Source organism: Mus caroli, unplaced genomic scaffold (assembly GCF_978045245.1).
Source record: "Mus caroli unplaced genomic scaffold, Mus_caroli_1 scaffold_16, whole genome shotgun sequence".
Taxonomy (NCBI): domain Eukaryota; kingdom Metazoa; phylum Chordata; class Mammalia; order Rodentia; family Muridae; genus Mus; species Mus caroli.
Window position 1 is genome coordinate 76105613 of NW_028227271.1, and position 25683 is coordinate 76131295.

A 25683-nucleotide genomic window follows, 5' to 3' on the forward strand; every position below is an offset into this window, starting at 1 on the left:
TTTAATAACGGTTTAAAAGTCATACCTTGCCTTGTTTGGCAATGGTTTTAATTAGGAAGTCGGTCCGCACATTGTCCACATTTGGCACAAGGATAGATCCATATTCTGGGGTGGTGTCAGGTGGATACACATATTCTGGGGTACACGTGCTCCAATGCCTCCAAGTACCTGAGAACAACAGAGGGAGATTCACGCCTTCAAGCTAATATTGTACACCCCTGTAATGATCAGGCACCTTCAAACTGCCATAGAGATATCTTCAAATGCTCACCACAAAGCAGAGATCATTAAGGGGGTATGGATATAGCCCAGCTGGTAGGGTGATTTTTCTACCATGGACAGTTTCCTGGGTTCAACCCCTGGCTTCATGTAAAACAGGGTCTTCTACTTTTCTGACTGTTGCTATAATACAAATCTGAACAAAAACATCTTAGAGAGGAAACGTTTTACTTCATTTTATTCTTCCAGGTCATAGCCCATCATTGAGGGAACACAGGACAGGAACTCTGAAGTTCATGTACTGTTCTTATACAGCTCAGAACCACCTGCCTAGATATGGTGACGCCCACAGTGGGCTGTAGCCTTCTGTATCAGTCGCTAATCAAGACAATCCCTCACAGACATATGTCCACAGAACAATCTTTTCTAGAGAATTCTTAGGTTGTGTCTCTACTTTCAGATGACTCTGAGCTGTAAAAACTTGAAAATTAAAACTGACTAAGATATCAGGTACAGCCGCATGCATTTGCAATACAGGCTCTTGGGATGTGGAGGCAGAAGAATCAGATGTTGAAAATCATCTTCAACAACATATCAAGGTCAAGGCCTATCTGGGCTTTGTAAGACCATGTACCCAAAATATTAGTCAGTTATAAACTTTGATACCTGTCAGTTAGCTTCATCAAAACTTCCTAAGGAATTACTCCAAATGAAGTTCTATATTTGGCCATATTCTGAAATGTTTTAGAACTACTTTCTCAGTACGTAGCTTTTCAACAATATAGTGTACATAAAAATATAGAAGACAGCGAGAAGCACGTACCTGAAGCCATTATTACTTTTAGATATTAAGTCTCACAAGCTTTTCACTGGGAGAAAGATACTAGATGGTATGTGTATGAATATGCATAAAAATACAAAATTGCTTCTATGTATTGTATATATATGCATTATATGTGTTTGTGTACATGTAGATCATTTTAAAGTATATACTGAGATAGATAGATAGATAGACAGACAGATAGATAGATGATAGATAGATAGATAGATAGATAGATAGATAGATAGATGATAAGTAAATAGACAACTATAGATATAGACACCTATATTTTAATGTAATTTTTATACCAATTGTTTGTTTCATTGAATGGTTGATGTGTATCTATGTAGGAAATTTGCCTCAAGTCATTAAAGATCTCACCTGCCTTGCAAATGAAACTTGTACCTGGAACTCAAAGTAAAGTTTGAGGAAAGAAACAATTACTATATTTCTTTGTACATTAAAATCTTATTTCAGATTTGCCAACAAATGGATAACACTAGAAAATATCATTCTGAGTTAGGTATCAGAGACCCAGGAAGACATGCATGGTATTCATTTATAAGTGGATATTAGCCACAAGGTAAAGGATTCCCATGTTACAATCCACAGAGCTAAAGAAGCTAAGTAACAAGAAGGGCTCAAGTAGGGACATGTAAATCTCACTGAGAAGGGACAACAGAATAAACAGCTTAAACTTCATGAGTAAATGGGGAGAGAAGACTGGATGAGGATGGGTTGGGGATGGGAACAGGAGGGATCAGAAGTAGGGAAGAAGGAAGGAGAGAGTACTAGAAGAAATGGCTGAAATCAGGAGGCATCTCTGCCACAAGCTAGAACCCTAGGGTAATGGAAACTCCCAGGAATCAAGGAGGGGGACCTTAGCTAAAACTTCTAGCAATTTGGGATATGGAACCTGAACTGGCCATCTCCTGTAACTCCCACCAGAAGGCAAGACTTCCACTGGATAGACTGAGACATCAACCCAATCACAAAAACCTATGATGTACAATTTGTCTGGCCTTCCAAGATGTGCTGGGGAAAAGGTAGCACAAAAATTGTGGGAGTGGCCAACCAATGGTTTGTCCAACTGGAGTCCCCTGCTATGAGAACGGGCCCACCTATAATGCTGCCCATAAGGTTAGGAGCCAGAGGCTGGATAGCCCAGGGACATATGATAGAACCAAACATAAACGGCATTAGAAAAAAAAGTCAATGAAATAATTCCTAATGACATTCTGCTATACTGACAGATTGGTGCCTTATCGATTATCATCAGAGAGGCTTCATCCATCAACTAATGGAAACAGCTGCAGAGACTCACAGCCAAACATTAGGCAGAGTTTGGGGAACCGAGGAGAAGAGAAAGGACGAATGTAGGAGCCAGGGGGATCAAGGACAACACAAGAAAACCCACAGAATTAACTAACCTGAGCCCGTAGGAAATCATTAAGACTGAACCACCAACCATAGAGCACGCATGAGACTGTCCTAAAGGCTCTGCACATATGTTACAGTTGTGTAGCTTGATCTTCTTGTGGTACTCCTAACAGTGGGAGCAGGGGCTGTCTCTTCTCTGTTGCCTATGTTTGAGACTCCTTCCCCCTGCTGAGCTGAGATGTTGAGCCTTAAAGAAGAGGTGGTACCTAGTCTTACTGCAACTTGATATGTTATAGCTGGTTGGTATCCATTAAGGCAGGCCCTTTTCAGAAGAGAAATGGAGGAAAACTGAATTGGGGAGGGGAAAGAGAAAGAAGGGAGGTGAATGGGGAGGGACTAGGGAGAGAAAAGGGAGGGCAAACTGCTGTCAGGATGTAAAATAAATAAAACTTAAATTTAAAAAAACATCCGAGCATTTTAATTCTCACTTTAATAACCCAATCCATCCTTGCACCCTGCATGTAGAGCACGCTCACCGTCCGGCGCGACATAGTAGTCGAACATGGTGTCCCCAGCGTCCGTCAGCTGTGGCAGGTGCAGTGTGGGCCCTCCTCGAGAGTGCAGCCAGAGTTCCATCCTCCGGCGACCTTCCAACTCCAGGACTGCGCCCACACTCCACATCATGGCAAAGACAAACAGCCTCCCCAGGTGCTCTGGGTCCACCTCCCCGGCCTGCTCCTGAGGAAGCAGAGAGAGCATTCTCTTCTCATTACCTGGTCCTCGGTCTCCATCTAAAATGATAAATCTAGGAAAATGATATGAGCTGTCCCCAGGAGAGGAAAAGAACAGTACAACTGAGGAGCGAGCAGGAACCCGCGTTCCAGGGGTGCTAACTGGTTTATAAAATAAACAGAAACAAGCTAGCAAGCTCTCTCTGTGGGTTAAGGCATTCGGCACAAGTCCTGATGGCCTGAGTCAAATCCCCCATACCTGCATGGTAGAATGAGACAACCAACAACCCACAACTTGTCCTCTGACTTCTACACACTCACCAAGTAAATAAATAAAATACAGTAGAAATATTATTAAACAAAACTAATGACACTTAATTTTTTTCTTTTTTTTTTTTTTATGAATCATTCCATTCGTTTACATCTCAAGTGATATCTAACTTCCTGGTTGCTCCCCCATCCCACACCCTCCCTCTCATCCCTCCCCCTTGCCTCTATGAGGGTACTCCTCCACCCACCCACCCTCTCCTGCCCCATTCCTCCAATATCACCCTACCCCGGGATATCAAACCTCCACAGGACCAAAGGCCTTCCCTCCCATTGATTTCAGACAAGGCCATCCTCTGCTACCTATGTATCTGAAGCAATGGATTCCTCCCTGTATACTCCTTGGTGAAATTTATTATATAATTATATTAACCAGCAACAAAATTCAATTAATGGCTTGATTCATTCGAAGAAATCGATAAGGGAAAACCGGTGCTTCTGAAGCCTCTCCGAACCCCCACCACATTCTCACCAACCAACCCTAACCAACCAGTTTCTAATGCTCTCTCCACAGTGCACTCAGGAGGAGGGTACAATCCCTTACCTTTGGGGGGATCAGGCCTTGCAGCATGTGGGTGCTCTGTGTGATCACAAAGGCTTCCAGTACCTCCATCTTGAACTCCAGGTTCTGGATGCTGAACCGATACAGGTCCGGGAAAGTCTCTGCATACAGCTGTCGAAGGATTTCAGCCTCTTGAGGAGACCGTCTCTTGAGAAAACCCTGTGGGTTCACACACTCGTGCATTGGTGAAACCAGGAAAATAACCATTGGGGCATAAAAACATTTTCACAGCATTACTAATTAATTAACACTAACTAACAATTAATAATGACACAAAGTGATATTGTGCTTAAGATGCATCAAGCCTGGCTATAAACTCTTTTGTATAATAATTTATTCAAACCTTCAAAGCAACTCTCTGAGATAGGAACTGCTATTATCCCCCTTTGACACTTATGTCTTCAGTAAGCTACCCAGCGTACCACAGTTGGTAAGTGACAAGACCAGAATTAACAGTCAAAGAGCCTGTCTACATCATTCACATGTGCTGGTCCAATGTCATGTGTCAGCCTAGTGGTCTTTCCCCCTTCCACTATGAACTGTCCATTATTGCTGTCTTAGTTCATCTTATGGTCAGTTGGTGAGACTTTATGGTGCAGCTTCTGACATTAGGAGACAGAATCTTATGGCAGGCTCCTGATCCCCTGAAGATACTACATTATTTAAATGCATGTGAAAATGTGATTAGGTATAAGATTACTATAAAAATCCAGGTAGGGTATAATAAAAGTGCACTTTATAAGGAGCAAACTAGCTCAGCGGTTAAGAGCACTGACTGTTTTTCTGGAGGTCATGAGGTTCAAATCCCAGCAACCACATGGTGGCTCACAACCATCCCTAATGAGATCTGATGCCCTCTTCTGGGGTGTCTGAAGACAGCTACAGTGTACTAACATATAATAAATAAATAAATCTTAAAAAAAAAATAAGGAGCAAGCTAAATATTTTTAACTTAATACAATAAAAGTATTTTTCAAACAACTTTATAAAATTTAAATATATTGGGGGAAAATCATGTAGTTACAACTGACTTGTGTTCTGTTGTATCTGTGCTCACCAAGCACAGTTATATAAAGAAAATCTACTGTTAATACTTTAAGCATATAAAGAGTCCTTGGTCTCCTCCCTGGAGATTCTAACTTGGTAGGATTCCAATCTGACACAATTACCTGTATTTTGTTAAATAATCACTGATGAGTACTTTTGAATATCCAAGAGCACCTATACTTCATTTTTAATGGATCGAAAAACTAACTATGCAATATGACATCTGTAAAAGGCATTTTAGCATCATATTCAAGGGTGTCAGTATTGTTTTGCTATAAACCATGCTCTTTTGTATCTCTCCATAAATGTTATTAAGTCTAAAACCCTTTAGTAGACCAGATCCATGTAACTTTTGAAAAGACGTTAATAAAGGTTACAATATTCCTATACAGATAGGAGTATAAAAGTATAGTGGAAATATAAAATAATACCGACATAATTTAAATTAGAAAGTTTTAAAATAAAATCATCTTCAAAATATAAAGGCAAATAAAAATTTTAAATCTATCCATCTATGTCATAAAAATCACATAAATTAATTATCCAGTAACACTTACACTTATCTTCTAGTACAGATTTAATAAAACATATAAGCATGCACGGTATGCAACTATAATAAAATTCTAATTAATATATTCTATTATATATTGACAGTAGTAAGCTACTATACTGGTCATGAATTGATATGACATTATGTAAAATATTATTTCTAAGCACAAAGTTAAAAATTAATATTATGACAACTGAATCTCATAAAAAAGTCTTTATATGCAATTTTAACAAATCGTCTTTAAGTTAAAATTCTAGAATGGTTGTTCCCAGATTTTATGTGAACAAGTACCTTTCAAAACGGTCATGAATCCCCAAAGTGGTGATATTAAATTTTACTTTCAATCCTCAGACACAGTTTGGCAGGATTATTGATTCACGTAGGCCTGACAATTACCTGGAAATCACAGTTCTAAGTGATTAGGAGACTGGAGAAGCCTATGAGGGGCAATAAGGGTCTGAGCAGCCCCCCACATACAAGGGCCTTTCAGAAACAGTAGGATAAAAAGCCATTACATCACCAGCTGCAGAAGAATCATCATGCTTACAAAGAATACTAAGGATGCCTTCCCTTTTTAATTATACAAAAGAAAGGATTCAATCATACCTCAAGAATAGGACTCCAGTCGAGGACCGAGGAACTCATGAAAACCATCCCATTTCTTGAGACGGTGGCGGGAGAAGCATTGTCAATGTTATGAGGTTCAAAAACAACCTTGCAGTTTGGAGCCATGGGAATCCGGTCGCCATTGGCCAGAGTCAGGGTTTTATTATCATCCAGCACAGAATTCAGATTTTCAATCCAGATGGCATCAACTGGACCATCAAGAACAATCCAGATATGTTCCCCTGGACGTCACCCAAGACAAGAGGAAGAGAGCACACGAGAGCACAGGTGCCTGTGTAAGTAGCTATGAAGCTTGAGAGAGCACTGTAACTCTCTCAAGAGTTCAAGAACAGGTATATAATGCCTGTTAATTTTAAGTAAAACAAGGTTCTCGATGATGCCTAAATTGCATGAGAACAAAGAACCTTCTAAGTTCCTTAAGTGGCTGGAATGTTCAAAGCATAATCAAACCCAAAACTTCTTCGATCCTTGGACAAATTCTAAGCACCTTTCTGTATGTACCATTGTTCTAAGGGCTGAGATGTGACAATGGCTGACATACTGTACCAGCTTCAGAGGGTTTACATTCTATGTGGGAAAGACAGACAGGCAAATAATCGGAGAAACAACAGGAGCAATTTTAAACAGATTCAGAGAAGAGGCACTATTGTAGATAAAGTGTCAGTGAAAGATTTTACACAAAGAATGAGGTGATTTAAAGACCTAGATGCATCTATGATCTTGTCTATGCCGCATCTATAAACAGGATGTACAAAGACCCTGGAGCAGGAACAAGCTTCAGGTGATAAAGTGGACCTGATGCTTTGTACCCTCTAAGGTGAGATACTGGATTCTTATTCCCAAAGATTAAATAGCATAGGATCAGAGAATGAAGGGAGGTGTTCAGGAAGGGGTTGATGTCCTGGTACGAGGAAAAAACCCTTTACCTCTCTATCCATGGAAGGATACAACCAAAAAAAGTTGGTAGCCCTCAAAACAGTGAGAATTAAACACCTGTCTGTTGTCTGCAGAGCATTTTGTTTATTCTGTTGTATTACAGCAGTCCAGATGGGATAAAGAGAAGAAAATAAGGCAGTAGGATGGGAAGAAATCAGACCTAACTAACAAGATAAGGGGTAGTATGTCAGTACAACAGGGAAGACCATGGGACAGGGCAGGCAAATTCAGCCTTGCATATGTTCAGACCCAGCAGAGATCCCACCCAAGAGTTGTTGACCTAGAAATAAGGATAAATCAGGACTGGATGTTAGACATGTAGAAGCTTGAGCTTCCAAGTGGCCCTTAAAGCCATGGAGGCTGCATGAGTTTCTTCTAGACCAAAAAAAAAAAAAAATGTAGAGAGAGACAGGAAGCCTGAGAACAGATACCATGCAACACATAGATTTCTGCCAGGGATAGTGGCACTGGTGCCCCTCCACCCTTCTGCCTTTTAAAGACATCCCGTTCTGGTGAAAGTGGGAGGGTAACCTGCAGGAGGGAGAATCTCTGAGCCCAAGCAGGCACGATTCAGGAAGAAGAGCGACTAGTTTTGTAGAGATCGCTGGAGACAGAAGTGCAGTGAGAAGAAAAGGCAGCCTGTGCTTTAAACGCCAGAAATCACCAAAGTCCTTCAGAATGTTATCTCAGGAGACAATGGGGACAAACTTGATGGGAGTCACATAGGGAGATAAATGGAGCTAGAGAATGACAAACGGAAGAAGTCTCAACAAAAATGCAAGTGTAAGTGAAGGCTATGTGCCTCATGTGTGCCTCAAGTGTAGCTCCTGCTCCTGTCTGTCTCCCTCTGGTACTCACCAATCGGATCACTGCACAGGTCTAACAACGTTTCCCTGCTGTGCTTCCCTGTGAGAATTCCACGCAGATTAAATGGCTTGGGATCCCTCATGAAACTCACTCAGCTAACAACAGGTACAATGCTGACCCGAGCACAGGTCCCTTTGAAAGCCAAAGCTTGCCTCCTCTTTAGAGCAGCTGCCCTCTGAACATGCCAGGAGTTAAAATCCCATCACCATGTCTACATTTACGCTGGGTTACTGAACATATTAGAAGCAAATTTTTATTTTCGGGAAAAATAACAGGCACCAATAAGAGCATTTTCACTTGATGACCAATGTTAAAGGACAGACTCCTTCCTTTTCAAGAAACTCTAGATGATGCTATCTTAAAATACATGTCAGCAGGGGTCTGCTGCCCAAAGTGAAGGCAGGAAGGATCTGCCAAGAGCTCCTCCCCCCCTAGTTCTTTTCCTTTTTTCCATTGTCCTTTTCTCTCTCAGAAGTGAGAACACACAATGAGAGGTGAGCTGCTACCATTGCTTCCAGCTGAGGTGATATTCTGAGAACACTGTGCTCTGTTTACAGTGTCTATAAAAGAGACAACGCAGACTGAATAGCCAGCCCTTAAAGGTTTGCTTGAACAGTCCAGTGCCAGTGTCGCCAAAACAGAAAGATTTGCCAGCTCACGTGGGTAGATATAATGTTCTGCCCCCCCAAAAGCTCAGTCCTCTATATGATTTCATAGGAGAATCAGTTATTTTTTAAAAAGAACAAGCTGTATAGAGGTAAGTGTTACATTTTAGACTATGCGGTGACCATAACAACAATAAAAATCACCTTATTCAATGCTATCAACCTTCCTTAACAACTTTTCTCTACTTTATTCTAAAATATTATAAGGATGTGTAAGTATTGTTTTAGAAAATAAATATCCTTTAAAGAGGAGGCGTTTAGAGCCAGCAAGAGAGGCCAGCAGATAAAAATGTCATTGTATGGAGCAATATGGCAGAAGGACAGACCCAGCAGCCAAAAATAAATAAATAAATAACCTCCTCTGACTTCACCATAGGCACTGTGACTTATGCACACACACACACACACTTGTGCATACACACACATACATACATACACGTATGCACATGTACACATGCATATGCATATACACACACAAGTGCACACATGCATGCACACACTCTATGTGCACAAAATAAATAATTGAAATGCAACAAAAAATGTTAAAGGTGAGGTTTAAGTGTGTTAATCAAAACTTTCATGACATCAACACTCAGAAATATAGTAAAATCTTTTACTTAGTCTTGGCACAACACGACTGCTTGGTAATTCTGTCTAGACATCTAAGATTTCGTTTAGAAGTGCATGTTTAACATAACGTTTATTCCTCTACCTTTCTTTGCTTTCAATGTCTTCCTCCAAAGGGTAGAAAATATTCCATCAGTCCAGTCGTTGGTGGCCACATCGAGTCGACCAAACATCTGTGGGGCAGTGATTGCTTTGGGATTCATCCTCATTTCTCTGTGCGGCTTTCCACAATCTGCAGCAAGTGCATCCAAATTTTAAACATCTCAGGCATGGCGTGAGCCAACATGAAGCAACATTGCACTAATTTGTGGTCTACTGTCAGCAAGCGGTCAAAATACGAAAAGTGAAAGATTGAACTAAAATATATGTCATTCTGCACTCCAAGTTATAATTAGCCTTGTTATCCTTTATTGAGCATGGCACTTAGCTGTGTATGAAATAAATTCACATTGCCTTGGGGACAAAAGGGATGCCATGCTGAACAATGCAAGTGCTTTCTCAGTGTGTATAAGAACGACCCAGTCCACTGGGGGAAGTCCTACTATAGAAGACATGAAGAGGGAGGGACACCTCCCCTGCTTTTATTTTTTTCTCTTTTTTGTTACTGAGCTTAAGTGGTTTTTCACATTCTTCAGTCTTCAGGCTGGGATTTATATCATCTAAGTCCCCTGATTTCGGGTACAGAAGTACAAACCAGCTGTCCTAAATCTCTGTTGGCATTTTGTCTAGGCTCTGCCCCACAGTTACCTGGCAATAGCCAGGTGTGCCTGGCTCACTACAAAAGGGGCTACTTGCTCTCTCCTCAGTCTCTTGTTCTCTTACCTTCTCCTCCTCTCTCCCCATCCCCCCCTCCATCCACATGCTCATGGCTGGCCTATACTCCTCTAATCTCTCTCCTCTCTCTCTCTCTCTCTCTCTCTCTCTCTCTCTCTCTCTCTCTCTCTCTCTCTACTATCTCCTCAACTTCCCTCCCCATGCCCTAAATAAACTTTATTCTATAATATGCTGTCATACCTCAGGAGGAAGGGATGACTCAGCATGGGCCTGCAGAGGCACCCCCTTTCCCCACACCATACTGCACCTCCACCAAACACATCTCTGGCTTCTCGTTCTTTTTATAAAACACAACAGGCTCCAATTTATGAATAGCAGGTGGTGAGACTTTGTGGCATCCACTACCATTAAACCAACACTCAAGAAATTCTCTCTCTCTCTCTCTCTCTCTCTCTCTCTCTCTCTCTCTCTCTCTCTCTGACTCGTGTCTATGTGTATGTGTGTGAGCATGTGTTGTGTCTTTGCGTGTCTATGCATGTCTGTGTGTGTGCATGTGTATGTGTGTGCATGTGTGTATCTGTGGGTCTGTGTGAGTGTGTCTCTGTGTATCTGCATGTATGTGTGTGTATATGTGTATGTACTATCTGTGTGTATAGTGTCTGAGTGTGTGTGTGTGTGTGATATCTATGTGAGTAGTATCTCTGTGTATGTCTGTATGTATGTGTCTGTGAGAAGGTGTCTGTGTGTGTGCATATATATGTGTAGTGACTGTGTGTATATAGTATCTGTATGTATAGTGTCTGAGTGTGTGTCTGTGTGTATGTATCTGTGTGTGTACTATGTGTATAATATCTGTGTGTATAGTGTCTGTGTGTGTGTGTGTGTGTGTGTGTGTGTGGTATATCTGTGTGTCTGTATGTATGTGTCTGGGGAGTGTCTGTGTATGTGCATGTATATGTGTGTAGTGACTATGTGTGTATAGTATCTGTGTGTGAAGTGTCTGAGTGTGTGTCTGTGTTTATGTATCTGTGTGTGTCTGTGTGTATATTTTCTCTGTGTGTGTGTGTGTGTGTGTGTGTGTGTCTGTGTGTGTGTGTGTAGTGTCTGTCTGTATGTGTGTGTGTATGTGTTCCCTACTGCATGACTTTCCCTAGAGAATCTTAACTGAAACACCCACTTGGGAAAACAGAGCCACATTTCTAATTTTTAGAAATCACAAAGCTAATTATGGTAATTATTTGCAGAATTTTATGATGCAAAAGTTCAACCTACCCACAGCTGAGCTTTTGCAATAGGTGACATCCGTAATACTCTGGGCTACATTACATTTTTTTATACAATCAGACTTGAAAATCTTTAAGTGTATGTTGGTCAGTTTTAAAGGTGAAAACTGCAATATTCTATTGCACATAAAATATAAAGCATCAAATGACATCCAGGTGACAGGGCTTTCATTTTCATTTGAGATACAATAACACTTTATTTAAAAAAAAAAAAAAAAAAAAAAAAACACTGTGAGAATAAATCTCCGACTTTAATAATGTTGCTTAGATGCATTCCTCTTGAGTCTTTCTCTAGGTATTTCTTGGCTGAGTCCTGACCTCTCCATCATTGTAGACCTACTGTGAGCACCTTTTGTACTGTCAATCCTTACACACCTTCCCCCTGCCACCACCCCCACCCCCCACAATAATCGCTTCTCTCCATGGCCATCAGATGGTTTCCTGCAAGCAGGGGAGATCATGGCACACTGAGCTCAATGGCTTTTCCAGACACACAGAATGAAACCCAGGGGCTTAGTATACTTAGAAAGCTCTCCATATCCAAGACAGATGCTGCCTTTATTTAGGCTTCATGAAGGCAGAGATAGAGTTCCTTGGATTCTTGGAGTCTTCAATGTAGGGACAAAGAACTAGAATAAGTCAGTAAATAGCACCTCACTTAGCTAGTCAACTATGGGATAAACTTCAAAAACCTGTGAGGAGGGGCATTGGCCATCAGCACTTCTCCTCTACTAGTTAGTTCCTCTTCTTTGAGTCACTTCGTCATATTGAGATGAATAGAGAGCTAAAGGTTGAGAGAGGTTTCTGAAGCTAGAGTGGGACCTCTCCAAGATGGTGACATCTACAGCAAGGAACTGTCAAAGGAGAGTCACACTTGATGCCAAGACTACACCTCTACACTCAGCCTTATGACACCCAGCCCCACCACCACCCACAAACAAATTATATTTCAGCCATGCCCATCGCCACACCCAAGTATTCCATACTTCCCCATCGCTCCTCCTTCAGAGGCTCTTCCTTCTGTGACAAATGCCTTTTACCCATCAGCTACTCAAGCCTTAGGCCTCAGAGGAAGTAGTGCCTTCCCTGCAGGACCCTCTATAACAACTTAGAAAGTTTCTCATCCCCTCTTCCTCTGTTCCCATTATTCTGCAAACCTTCCTCCTAACAGACACGTTCGGTCATAATTGTCTGTGCCTATGCCTGCCTCCCCGCTACACTGTTAGCCACTTACATGCATTTGCATGCTTATTTCCCTGCTTCTAATGTAAAACATGGCAAACTGCAAAGTACATAATATTAAAGAAACAATTCATGAGAATTGCATTGTGAACCAGCTAGCAACATGCTCAGGTCTTGCACCTCTCTGGTAGAAGTTCCGCCCAATTATCTCCGTCTTTTGGATAATTAAACCTTCTGACCTGAAACAATGTGCTGCTTAATATAATTAATGTTTATATACTAAACATTATTAACTATATACTATATATACTATATATGTTTATATACTATAACATTATTAGTAAATGTTATATACTAAAGCCAAGAGTAAGTTAATAAATAGAAAATAGCCTAATAATAAATTTATTTTTTCGTGGAACTTCTCCCAAATCCACAATGCCAAATGGATTACATAATTCCAGTGCAGCATGCATAATGTATCTATATTGTTTAATATTTAGCATATCATTTTGTTCAAGTCACTGTACCAGGTGCATTTGCAGTTGATTATTAACAGAAAACAGCTTAGACTGTAATAAAAATATTGAGCATAATTATGAAAACATCGTCATTTAAAAGCATTTAACAATCTCAAACAGAAGGTTCACAGCATACATGAAAAACCACATAATAAATTCTGAGATGTAAGTTCTCAGTTTGGAGCAGGTAGTTGCTGGCAAAGAACACAGTTTGCTACCATTTGAAGATAGAGTCTTCACATACAAAATTCACTTTATCCAATAATTTCTAGAAATGAGACCAAGTGTATCATATGAAGAGCCCTACCATAGGTTCTGTTTAGTCTCCGCAACAGTCAACAGTGTACCAATGTCAGTGAGCTGGGTTCAATTCACTGGAATTAAGTGCCTTTTTCAGCTCCAATGTAATATTTCATTCCAATAGATGAAGTTCATAAATATTGTGTAATTTAGCTCTGCCACTGCTCAGGCTGCTAACATGTTTAGAGGCATCAGTGTTCAATAAGAATCAGAGAACAGAAGAATAATAGCCAACAGGGCAGTATTGCCCATTGTCCTTAGATGGTAAGGGCATCTGGAAATAAGGTTCACTTATTAAACTTCACTAGAAAACTATCTGCATAAATGTGAGGCTGTGGGAATAAGATAACTCTTCGTGGCAGAATTTAAGGGTTGGGATTGGAATTATTGCTGGTTACTTGACAGTAACATGGTATTATGGAATTAGTGGGAAGTAGCACGGTGTATTGGGAATTTGCTGACGGACCCTTACCGTAATTCTCTGTCCCATCATCTACCATTTTCTGACCTTGGGCATGTCTGAATCTGAGCCTTGATTTTTATATAAAATAAACAGCCTCCTCTGGAACTCAACATGAAGAGGAAATTAGATGTGTAAAACACACAGCACAATGAAAATGCCACTTTAAAATGTTTCCTTTCTGTGGTGTGTGAACACAATATATTCCTTCCTAAAAGTCCCCAATTAGCAGTAAACTAGTATTCTTTCCTAAAGAAACACGTGTTTGTCTATCTGCCTTCACGTCTCTTCTTGAGCATTCAAATGTGCTACAACTGTTGAAATGTGTCACCCAGGGCAGTGAAATTGCTGTTCCGTACCTGTCATGGCTTTCATCAGGGTGTGGATGCAGGTGGTCTTCCCTGACCCACTAGGCCCCAGGGTCATCATGCCATGCCTCACCCTCTGCGTTTCAAACAACTGGATGACTTTCAGTTTCCAAGGAGGGTGGTTAATTAAGCCAGCTTCCTCAACCTGAAACACAGCCAAATCCCCATATTAGGTAACATGCACAGAGCTCCAGACTCATAATGTTGAAAGGTGGCGGAGAAGAAATGGGAAGTTAGGGATTGATGACTGTGGAGAGTCAGTTTGGGAGGATGGAAAATGATTGGAGGATGGATAGTAGGGATGACTGCATAATAGAGACCCGGGAGTGGGAGGGCACTGACTGCATTCACAGCCTCCCAATTAATAAACTGGATGGTGTGCACTCAAGCACAATTAAAGAAAACCTACCACACAAAAATAATGTATCCAAACATAGACAAAGATCATAAGCCTGGCGGTGGTGGCACATGCCTTTAATCCTAGCACTTGGGAGGCAGAGGCAGGCAGATTTCTGAGTTCGAGGCCAGCCTGGTCTACAGAGTGAGTTTCAGGACAGCCAGGGCTACACAGAGAAACCCTGTCTCGAAAAAAAAAAAATCATAATCTTTCATCCCAAGCTAGTAAGAAGCACCTGAATTTCTCTTCAGGAACTGACTTTGTTAGTACCAATACTTTATTAAATGTAAGTCTGAGTGTAAACTTAAGAATAGAGAATTAAATAGCAAATTATGTCTGGAACACTCCATCTAAATAATGATACTTATAACAAAAAAAAAAAAAAACAAAAAAACAAAAACCACACATGGTGTGTCAGACTGATTGAAAGTCCATGTAAATTCCAAGTAGCCTAAACACTAAATACCATGTGTGTGCATTCATGGTTTCTATCCACCAAAAGCATGGAGTATAGAAGTTTCCAAACTATGTTCTAGTATTAATCTGCAAAATAACATGATGAGATTGGTACTATCAATAGGTCATTAAATTGAAGCATAGAATGGCCAGTGTTCTCTGAGGTATAACTTGGGGGCATTAAGTTGGGATCTGAGCCCAAAACATCCAGGTCTAAGATCTATTTATAAAACAACTATATTATGCTTGAACTCACTGTAAATCATGATTTTATTTTGACCAGAATAACTTTGAGTTCATGAATGCAAATACAACAGCTGCTTCAGTGAGCCCAAAAGATGCTATTCCGCAATCCTTCTATTTTCTAGTTCTCACATTCTTTCTGCACCCTCTTCCATGATGTTCCCTGAGCTATATAGAGAGGAAGTCATGCACACAATTCCAAACACATGGTCACATGGTCAGCCCTCGTTAAACTCAGGAGGTCAGAAAGACAAAGAGAAAACAAAACGATATGAGAATCTGGAAAGAGGATTGATGGTCAAGATGGAAGTTGGATGGGGTGGAAATGAAAAGAAAGTAGGGATACGAATGACTGGAGTTATCATATGCATCTATGAAATTATCAAAGAGCACACTTAAGTGATAGAATATTAAAAACACAAAATAATTTTGAATATTGATCATATACCTGTATGTAATGCACACTCTTCAGAAAGCTCATGTTCAACTAGCATCCCACATAAGTCATCTTATAAACCACTTAGCCCTTTAGAAAGGCCTGTCATCAATTTAGCCAAATGATGAGAAAATATTTTTGCAGAATGAGGTATTACTCTTTATTGATCAGTAAACCCAGACTTTAGTGTACTAATCTTCAAGCAAAAGGAAAAAAAATACAGGAAATACTTCTACATTTGAATTGTACTCCAAGTATTTTCAAGAAAATCAATTTTATGTTGTAAACTAATGACTAATATTTTTCTTAAATTCTTCTTCAAGGAAGGCAAGCTAAGGTGTAAAGTTTTCACGGTTCATCTCCATTCATAGAAAGACTCCAGCCAATTAAACAGCAGCAAGTGTCCATAAATTCAGATGCTTTACTAGGCCCATGGCTATGGAATCCTCCATCACGGAGACTACAGAAGACAACACTAATATCCAGAGGAAATGAATGTAGAGAAGTCACGTGACATCACTGCAAGTAGAATGCAGAAACACAAATTTGGAGACCCCTGTGGCAGATGCCAGGGCCAAACTGAGGTCCAACAGAAAACCCATATGTCTTAGCCAGGGTTTCTATTCCTGCACAAAATATTATGACCAAGAAGCAAGTTGAGGAGGAAAGGTTTTATTCAGCGTATACTTCCACACTGCTGTTCATCACCAAAAGAAGCCAGGACAAGAAACTTGGAGGCAGGAGCTGATGCAGAAGCCATGGAGGGATGCTGTTTACTGGCTTGCTTCTCCTGGCTTGCTCAGCTTGCTTTCTTATAGAACCCAAGACTACCAGACAAGGGGTGGCACGACCCATAATGGGCCCTCCCACCCTTGATCACTAATTAAGAAAATGCCTTACAGCTGGATCTCATGGAAGCATTTCCACAAGGGAGGCTCCTTTCTCTGTGTGAACTCCAGCTTGTGTCAAGTTGACACACAAAACCAGCCAGTGCACCATCTGAATCCCAACAGACCCTGCCAACCTGTAACATTTTATTTCTAAATCTAGTGGAATGGTTCCCAGTAATGCTGACGTCTTTCAGATATGACTCTCTGGACCTGTGCCTATGGGAAAGCAGAACTCTGTCGAGGGAGCTTTGATGACCTGCACCATCCCAGCAAGACGTAGGTCTTCATTGCTGACCTACAGTGGCCTCTCCTTTAGAAAGGCTGCAGCCTTGATGTCACTCTTGGGGTCACAGAGAGGGTGGGGAAACTCCCCTTCACTCCCAGCAAACTCAGACAGCTCAGATGCAGCACTTAGTGTGTGTACCACGGAATGCATTACCTGGTTACTGATTGCTGTCTCCAGCTCAGGATAGCCTGCCTTGTCCAAAAGAATATTTGGAAATAGATCTTCAATCAAACTCAAAAACAGGGGCTCATCTTCATCAATCTACAAAGAGCAAGGGATAGAAAGGAGAGCAATGACTTTTGCACAAACACAGAATATGCAGAAATTTTGAAAATGCTCAACACAAGCCAGGATGACCAGTAGTATATGAATAGAACCTTTATCAAATTTGAATAATAATGTTCTTTACATGTCCCATAATTTAAAAATTAAGATGAGTAAAGAAAAAAAAAAAGAAAAGAAAAGAAAATCCTACCTACATTTCAAATTCTTCATAAAATTCCCCATTCAGAAAACAGAGGTCTATAATTCCTAACTTAAGTTAAATAGATTCTTTTTGTCTTTTTGAGACAGGGTTTCTCTGTATAGCCCTGGCTGTCCTGGAACTCACTCTGTAGACCAGGCTGGCCTCGAACTCAGAAATCCGCCTGCCTCTGCCTCCCAAATGCTGGGATTAAAGGTGTGTGCCACCACCGCCCGGCCTAATAGATTTTCTTACTAAAATATATTTCTAAATTAATTAGTTGGAATCTGGTTCATACTTCTTTTTGAAACAAAACCAGCATTTTTTTTTCATTCTACATACAGAGACATTGACACTAGACACTGGTTATGACTAGTTACTATAAGAACGGGAAATTATTCCACCCTTGTAAAACTTAATACAACTCCTTACCAGGCTCTGAAGACTTTTTAGAAGCAAGATTTGTATCTACCACACAGAAATAATTTAGACTATTTAGATCTTAATTGCATGGGATTTTAAAATTATTATTGTATTTTGTGGGCATGTTTTGTCTATGTAGCATATGTGCCTGTAGAGGCAACCACCAAGTAGGTTCTGGGAATCAAACCTGGGTCTTCTGCTCTTAGGTGTTCTTAACTGCTGAGCCAGCTCTCCAGTCCTCTCTATAGTTTGTTTTTTAGTCAATTCAATTCTATTGAAATAGAAATATTTCTGACTAGATGTGAGCCATTTGAAAAAAAAAAAAACTTCTGAAAATGAATAATTTAAACTCTGCTCTGTAGCACTTGATCTGAGAATTAGGCATTTAAATAAATTTAAATAAATATTTCTAAATCTGATTCATTAAACTCATACTTAAGCAGGTGAAATACTTCCCCACTGTGATTCTCACCAGTTTGGAAAGATTCATGTCACGCAGCACGCGCATGACAATGGTGGATTCTGTATCCGTGGGACTGGCTCTTTTTGCTGCTCCCAGGGTGCGCAGAACTGACAGAATGTTACGTAGACCAAAGTCATAGTGAACCTGAAGAAATGATGAAGATATTGGGCTTATTTCCAATAATATCTTACCATGGAAACAATATGAATTTGGCTGAAAACACATTCATGATGATAAATTAATGCTGATTCCTTAAAGAAAAAAAAAAAAAAAAAAGTAAGGGCAGGGTGAGCAGACTCTGAAGGTGTGAGCTCAGGAAAGCTAGACATATGTCTTCCTGGTATGGTGTAGCAAAGCTGGCCCTGCAGCACCCAGAAGAGAGTTCCCCCATGCCCCACCACCACTCTCCACTCACCTAGATAAAGCTGGCCCTGAGGGTGCAGGCACAGGAGAGATGAAAAGCTGAACAACTCAGCTACCACCCAGGCCCAGATCCAGGACTTTGAGTTGACCCACCCTAAAGGCTCCCCCATCTACAAGCTGCTAAAGCACATGAAAAGGCTGGTCCTGCAGAACCAAAGGGTAGGCTTTCCATGACATGGGAAAACAACAGAATATCCAAGATGAGTCCCGGTGAGGATCCAGTACTGAAAGTGTATGAAGATTTGCAAGTAGAACTGTTTGGTCAAAAGGTATACTGTGTGACACACCGTGACACACTGTGACACACCATGACAGGCCACAGCTTCCACTGTGAGATTTTGTATTTATTTCGGATTGTTTTTGTTTTTGTTTTGTTTTGTTTTGTTTTGTTTTGTGGGAGCAGTTTGCAAGGGTGGAGGCCGATATGGAGCGATGGGAAGGTGAGTGTGATTGGGTGCATGACGTAAAGTTCACAGCAAGTCAATTAAGAAGTCAAAAAAATAGAACCAAAATGTTCTTTATTGATATGCTTGTTGAAAACTGAAGACTACCTAAGAGACTTTCCTTGTACCGTCATTAGCTTAAGTCCTTGCATTAAGACCAAGATGTGTCTAAATAAACGGGAAAGGGACACATTTCCTCTTGCACTGTGACATTCTTTTACCTTCCTCTCAACCATTCATACCTATGAAAATGCATCGGTGTCGCTATACCTAAAATCCAGGAGCAGAACTAAACTCAGACATGACACTCTCAAACTTTTACTAATAATGTAGGGATATTAGGCATGAGTAGAAGAAGCACATCCCAGCATCACCTGGAGGAAGAATTCTGCTCAATCTGGAGCCATGCCCCGGCTTTCTGCTTTGTATAATAATTACAAGAGTTCTATATTCCAAATGGTAGCATATATGAGGTGAATAATTAAAATTCCATTATCCAACCACTGTGGAATACAGCTGGCAGTTCTAAAAAATTAAAAATGAAGCAACCAGGCCAGGTGCCTGGGCAAAGGCCCATCCCAGCACCTGGAAAATACCGAAGGATTTCAACTTCAAGACTAAATGGCAAATCCCAGGCCAACGTGTATAACAGAGTGAGACATTGTCTTAAAGACTTAAAAAGTATTCCATACGATGCAACACTCCCAGTCTCAAAGGGATGTTTGAACAATAATATGTAATATTCATACCCTACTGCTCACAGAAGAAAGCAGGGAGCAGCCTAGATGCCGAGATGTCTAGATGCCCTGCCGCAGATGAATGAAGAAGCAAAACACAGCCCTTTTACACAGTGGAGCATTACATAGTCACTTAAAGAAGGAACTCCACACCACATCACACATGAACCTGGAAGATGTTATAGCCACAGAAGAGCACTGTATGATTTTATTTACATGAGTTATCTATTAAGTTGCTAGAAAATTAGAATAGTGGCTGCCAGGGGCTGGGAGGTGGGAAAGGGGAGCTGTCAAATCATAGTTTTATTATTTAGCAATGAAAGAAATTTTGAAAATTTTTCTGTATATCTGTTATAAATATGCCTATAATGAACTGTACACTTAAAATGGCTGATATAGTATGTTACATATTTTACAAAATAAAATTATAATTAAATTAAAACAAAAATAAAATTGAAAGCCATTGGTTTACTTAAGGGAGTGTCACACCTCACTCGGTGCTAATGGATTGAGAATGGAATACAGAAAGCATTCAATGTCAGTTCCTGAACTCAAGGAATTCAAGCTCTAAGGAAGAACAAAGAAGGGCTGAAGAGATGGCTTAGCAGTTAAAAGCATTGACTGCTCTTCCAGAGGTTGTGAGTTCAATTCCCAGCAACCACATGGTGGCTCACAACCATCAGTAAAGTGATCAGATGCCCTCTTCTGGTGTGTCTGAAGACAGCTACGGTGTACTCTCTAATAAATAAAATTAAAGTAGAAGAACAACAAAGAAATAAAAGTCTAAGTAAGTGTGCCCAAAAGTAACAGTGACTTCAAAGTGTCAGTGGATGAAGTTAACAAGGGAAAACTTCCTTTGAAAAATGCAATTGTGTTAAATCTATGAGCCTGAAGTGTTATCTGCAAGAGAATGACCACTCTGTGTGCATTGATCCTGTCATTTCATGGGGGCTTTGTGGATGTGACCATAGGAGTGGAGTACTGAAGCAGTGAAGACAAGGGCAGGAGTCAGGGGCAGGGCACATTCTCTACATCCAAAGAACAGAAGTTAGAGAGAAGATAACTCCTTAAACTGATGCCCAATGATGCCTAATCAAGAGTGAGATGGAATCAATGCTCTGGCCAGCACCTTCACTGCAGCTTTCTGACATATATCAGACCCGCTGAAGCTGGTTTCAGCTCCTCAGACATGGAAACATTGTCCAGTCTTTCAAGCCACTGAGCTTGTGACTAAAATTGTTAGTTGGTGATAGATAATTAATATAGATGTAATATGTGATTAACTCATGTCTACTAGCTATTAACTCTTGGTAGGGTTTTTATCTGCTGTCCCAAACATATAGGAAACTGTCAAGAAGTTTACAATAGAAAAAGCAATTAGTCAACAAGCTTAGTTAAATACATGGGCAAGCTTAGGGGTCAATAGGCAGAGTTCCTGAAAACTATGACATTGCCTCATATGCCAGGATGCACACACAGGTTATATACATTGCCAACAGCAATATCATTCATATTATAGCTCGTAAGTCAGTTTGCAGAGTTACCACGTCACTTCTGGGCTAAAAATAGCTGTTCCTTTAAATGTACTTCTTAACAGAAGTCTAGAGAAAATCAATTTTGTTGGGTCTTGGGAGATAACTCTATAGGTCAAGTGCTTGCTGTGTAACCATGAAGATCAGACATCAGTTTGAAAATCAGTGGGAGAGGAGTTGGGCAGGAAACCAGACATGGTGGCACACACATAAATTCATTGTCCTGGAAAATCAGAAAGATGTTCCTAGTTCTCACTGGTCCTAGGTTACTCAGCTAGCCTAAGGCCAATGAGAGACACACACAATCAAAAGCCAAGGTGGACAGTACCTTAGGTACAGTTCATGAAGATGACCTCTGGCCTCCATGTGCCTTTGTACACATAATGCATGTGTGCCTATACACACACACACACACACAAGCTTCATCATTTTATACTTAGTGCCAAAGGTACATTGTCAAGAGTTCTAGTCTAAGCTGAAGGCCTATTGGTAATTGGCAGCTTCTGGGAGTGGGAGAGTTGGTTTTTAACAAGCATCCAGCCTGGGAGGCAACCGATCCTCCAGTAGATAGCTCTATGTCCATGCATAGAGAACATATAGTCCCCTTAGGGAACTCAACTGATTGTTTTAAGAGCTCATGGAATTCAGAGAGAAAAGTAGTGAAGAGGATAAAGGATGAATTGGAGGGGACAAAATATGAGGTAGATTCCTCAAAATTCATTAGACACCTATATGACGTTCCTTGACAATCTTTAAAAGAAATGGAAATATTCCAATGAACAGAAAGAAGAAATGTAGCTAACTCTATAAAGACCTTCAGAGTAGCACACCTGCTTCGAGAGCTGCTCCTCACACAGCTGGTAGAGCGTGAAAAATTTTCTGGCCAGAACTACGTTGTCAATGAAGCCGCAGCTGGCCAGCTTCACCCTGATGATAATCTGCCGGTCAGGGACCATCATAGCCACAGAGCGGAAGTTGATCTTCAAGTTCTCCGGGAGCTCCTGGCGCCCAGCATAGCCAGGGTTCTAAATGGAAGCAAAACCCAAGGATGAATGACACGCTCCTGGGACAGCTAGGACATGCCGGCATGATATTAAGAGATTCAGTATGCACACAACACAGATCTGGAATGTCAAGTGGGCAGCTCATTTACATATCTCACTCTTCCTTTGCCTGGACCGTCTAAGTCATGAGTTATTAATATGAGCTTTGTTTAGCTCTTAAAGGTTTTCAAACAGAAATGATAATTACAATCTCCATTTGCATGCTTGATGCTCAGGTGACATGGAACTGGGAGAGGTGTGAGCTGAGATGACAAGGCTGGGTTGCATTTCAATGGCTGGCTCTTCTAGCAATAACTAACTTACCATGGTTAGAAAAAGTCCAAATTCTGGGTTCATGGTCACATTATCTCCATCAGTAAAAATGAAAGATTTTTTATGCTCCTTTTTACACGTGAGAATAATGGAGATTTGCTGGGCTGCAACCGACAGAACTGGTAGATCGATACGGTTGAATTCATCAAAGCAACCCCAGGACCCAGACTGTGCCAGTCCTTAGAAAGGAAATTAAATGGAAAATCCAATTAGTACATCATGTCTGAAAACCAAGAAAACGGAAATTACACAGCTGCCAAAGTGAACCAGAGATTGGTTTATTCAAAACTGGGGTTAGAAAATAAATGGTGCATCCAGAGGCCCCAAGCAGTCGAGATGTTGGCAGGCTGTCTGTAAACATCCAACGGTATTACTGACAACAAGTGCTTTACAAAGGGGAAATTACATGAGCCTCCCATCCACCTAGTGCCGCTAAAACTGAACTTGTCAAATAAAACAAGCCGGGAAAAGTGACATCGAGATGTATCCAGCTCTTGAAAAAATATACAAATCTTTGGCTCTTGTTGCTGCTGCAGACTGAATCAAATTTCCCTGTAGCCTAAGCATGTGCCACCAGGAAGCTGCACTGACCATCCTAAGAGATAAATCTTAGCAAGAAATTTCACCTGATCTGAAATTTCTCAGTCACTGAAAAAAAAGCACAGTGCTCACCTTTGAATATCCGCCCAAGTCCTCGGAAATCCATCTGGTCCGAGCAGTTGAAAACTACAACATATTTCCCAAGACATCGGCCCATGTCCTTGGTGGTCTCTGTCTTGCCTGTCCCTGCGGGACCAGCAGGGGCTCCTCCCATGCTCATGCCCAGAGCTTGAGCCAATGTGATGTAGCACCTGCAGGGCCAACTTGTTGTTAGAAACTTGCTAGGGCATCCCAAAGGCACTCAGACATCACAAAGAAATAAACCTGATTGTGATGCAGAAAGATGCAGAAAGAGGAGCAATCTCCCTATAGATAATTTGCAAACCTACATCCTAAGACAAATGTCCTCATGTATGTTGGTATGTACTCTGGAAAAAGAAGGAGGTCATCTCTGGCCAAATAAGTATAAGATGTCTGTAAAAAGTTAAGCAGATTTCTTTACTGATATTTTTCAGGCTTTGTGATAATATTTATTATAATTATTCAGATGTATAAACATGAGAAACTAGGATAGAGAGTTGACAACATTTATCTGACAGGCCTTCCCTAGAAGTCTATCCATATCAAAAGACTAACACTGAGTCAGGCTCACTGACCATGAGGGAAATGCATATTGCTACATATCATCTGGTACCCTAAAGGATGGATGTTACTAAAAAGGTAAAAACAAGCATTGGAGAGGGGTGAAGTCATTATGGTAAATGGTATAAACTTCTTCCCCCACAAAGAACGGAAAGAAGGAAGGAAGGAGGGAGGGAGGGAAGGAAGAAAACAAGCAGACAGACAGAACTAGCATATACCCCAACAATCTTCCATCTATTTGGGGGGTTTTTTGTTTTATTTTTTTGTTTGTTTGGTTGGTTGGTTGGTTTTGTTTTTCGAGACAGGGTTTCTCTGTATAGCCCTAGCTGTCCTGGAACTCACTTTGTAGACCAGGCTGGCCTCGAACTCAGAAATCCGCCTACCTCTGCCTCCTGAGTGCTGGGATCAAAGTCGTGCACCACCAAGCCCGGCTAACAGTCTCTCATCTAGGTGCATACACAAAACAATAAAATAAAATCACCCCTTCATAAATATATACCCTGCTATGTTCACTGGAGTCCAAGAAAAGACCCAGTTGTCAGAGAATTGATACTTCTAATAGACATAAAAATATGCAACTGTCAGTTAATGAATGAATGAATTTTTCAAAATACGGTTTTATGGAACAGAATGTTTTTCAGTCTTTAAAAAGAAAACAACTGAGAGTCCACCTTACACCTGTAAGAATGGCTAAGATAAAAAACTCAAGCAACAGCTCATGTTGGAGAGGCTGTTTAGCATGGGGAATAATCCTTTATTGCTGATGGAAGTGCAAGCCTGTACAGTCATTTTGAAAACCAATCTGATGGTTTCTCATAAAATTGCCCCATTGGAGAAGGGATGGGTGTGGAGGAAGGAAAGGGGAAAGGACTGGGAGGAGAGGAGGAGGGGAAATGTAGTCAGATATAAAATTAATTAATTGATTGATTGTTTAATTGATTAATTTTTAAAGGAAGAAAACCCTGCCATTTGGGAGCATGATGGAGGAAATTTTGCTAAGTAAAATAATCCAGACACTAAAAGACATAATGATGTTAACCACATGCTAGGAAGAAGGTAGACAGAATACATAGAGAATAAATCAATAATGGCCAGAGCAGATATGGAAACAGGAAGTAAGATGTAAGGTAGATGATTCATATCAATTTTGTAGGGCTAGTAAATATAGATATCAGACATGCAATTATATTATAGAATTATAGTTAATAAGACTATATTGTACTAGGAGTCATCATCAGAAATTGTAGATTTTAGTCAAGCTTCTCTCCAAAATAAGTAACTGTGAGCTGCCATCTGTGTTCACAGGCATCATGGGGACAACCACCTATCCCTGTCTACTACACTGGGCTGTAAACCTCAAAAATACAGAAGAAAATTTGTTTTTGAAAAACTAAAAATAAATAAACTGGTCATGGTAACACAAGTTGTATTCCTGTGCAGTAAGATCCTGTCTCCTAGGGGAAAAAAAATCATAATCTTGGGATGGAGCTAAACAGTAGAGTGTGTCTAACATACCCAAACTCAATTCAAAGCATGAGAAAAAAGAGAAAAATGCATTCTATTCATCAGACTGGGAGTCATTTAAACAGATTCATTGTCTCTTGAATTTGTAAGAGCTCATAATTCCATA

The 25683-nt window shown here is 40.5% G+C and overlaps 1 protein-coding gene across 3 annotated transcripts in view; it reads right to left on the reverse strand.

The window, feature by feature from the left end:
* Dnah5 (dynein axonemal heavy chain 5) overlaps positions 1-25683 on the reverse strand; it is a 255115-nt gene that overhangs the window by 117410 nt on the left and 112022 nt on the right. For all 3 annotated transcript variants that reach the window (XM_085831340.1, XM_021183130.2, XM_085831338.1), the window contains 11 exons: positions 23484-23662; positions 22803-22990; positions 22266-22460; positions 18310-18444; positions 17105-17212; positions 14235-14388; positions 9444-9590; positions 6243-6484; positions 4022-4198; positions 2956-3157; positions 26-168 (listed from right to left, as the gene is read on the reverse strand). In XM_085831340.1, the coding sequence (XP_085687466.1) occupies positions 26-168; positions 2956-3157; positions 4022-4198; positions 6243-6484; positions 9444-9590; positions 14235-14388; positions 17105-17212; positions 18310-18444; positions 22266-22460; positions 22803-22990; positions 23484-23662 (1870 nt within the window). The remainder of the gene's footprint in view (positions 1-25; positions 169-2955; positions 3158-4021; positions 4199-6242; positions 6485-9443; positions 9591-14234; positions 14389-17104; positions 17213-18309; positions 18445-22265; positions 22461-22802; positions 22991-23483; positions 23663-25683) is intronic.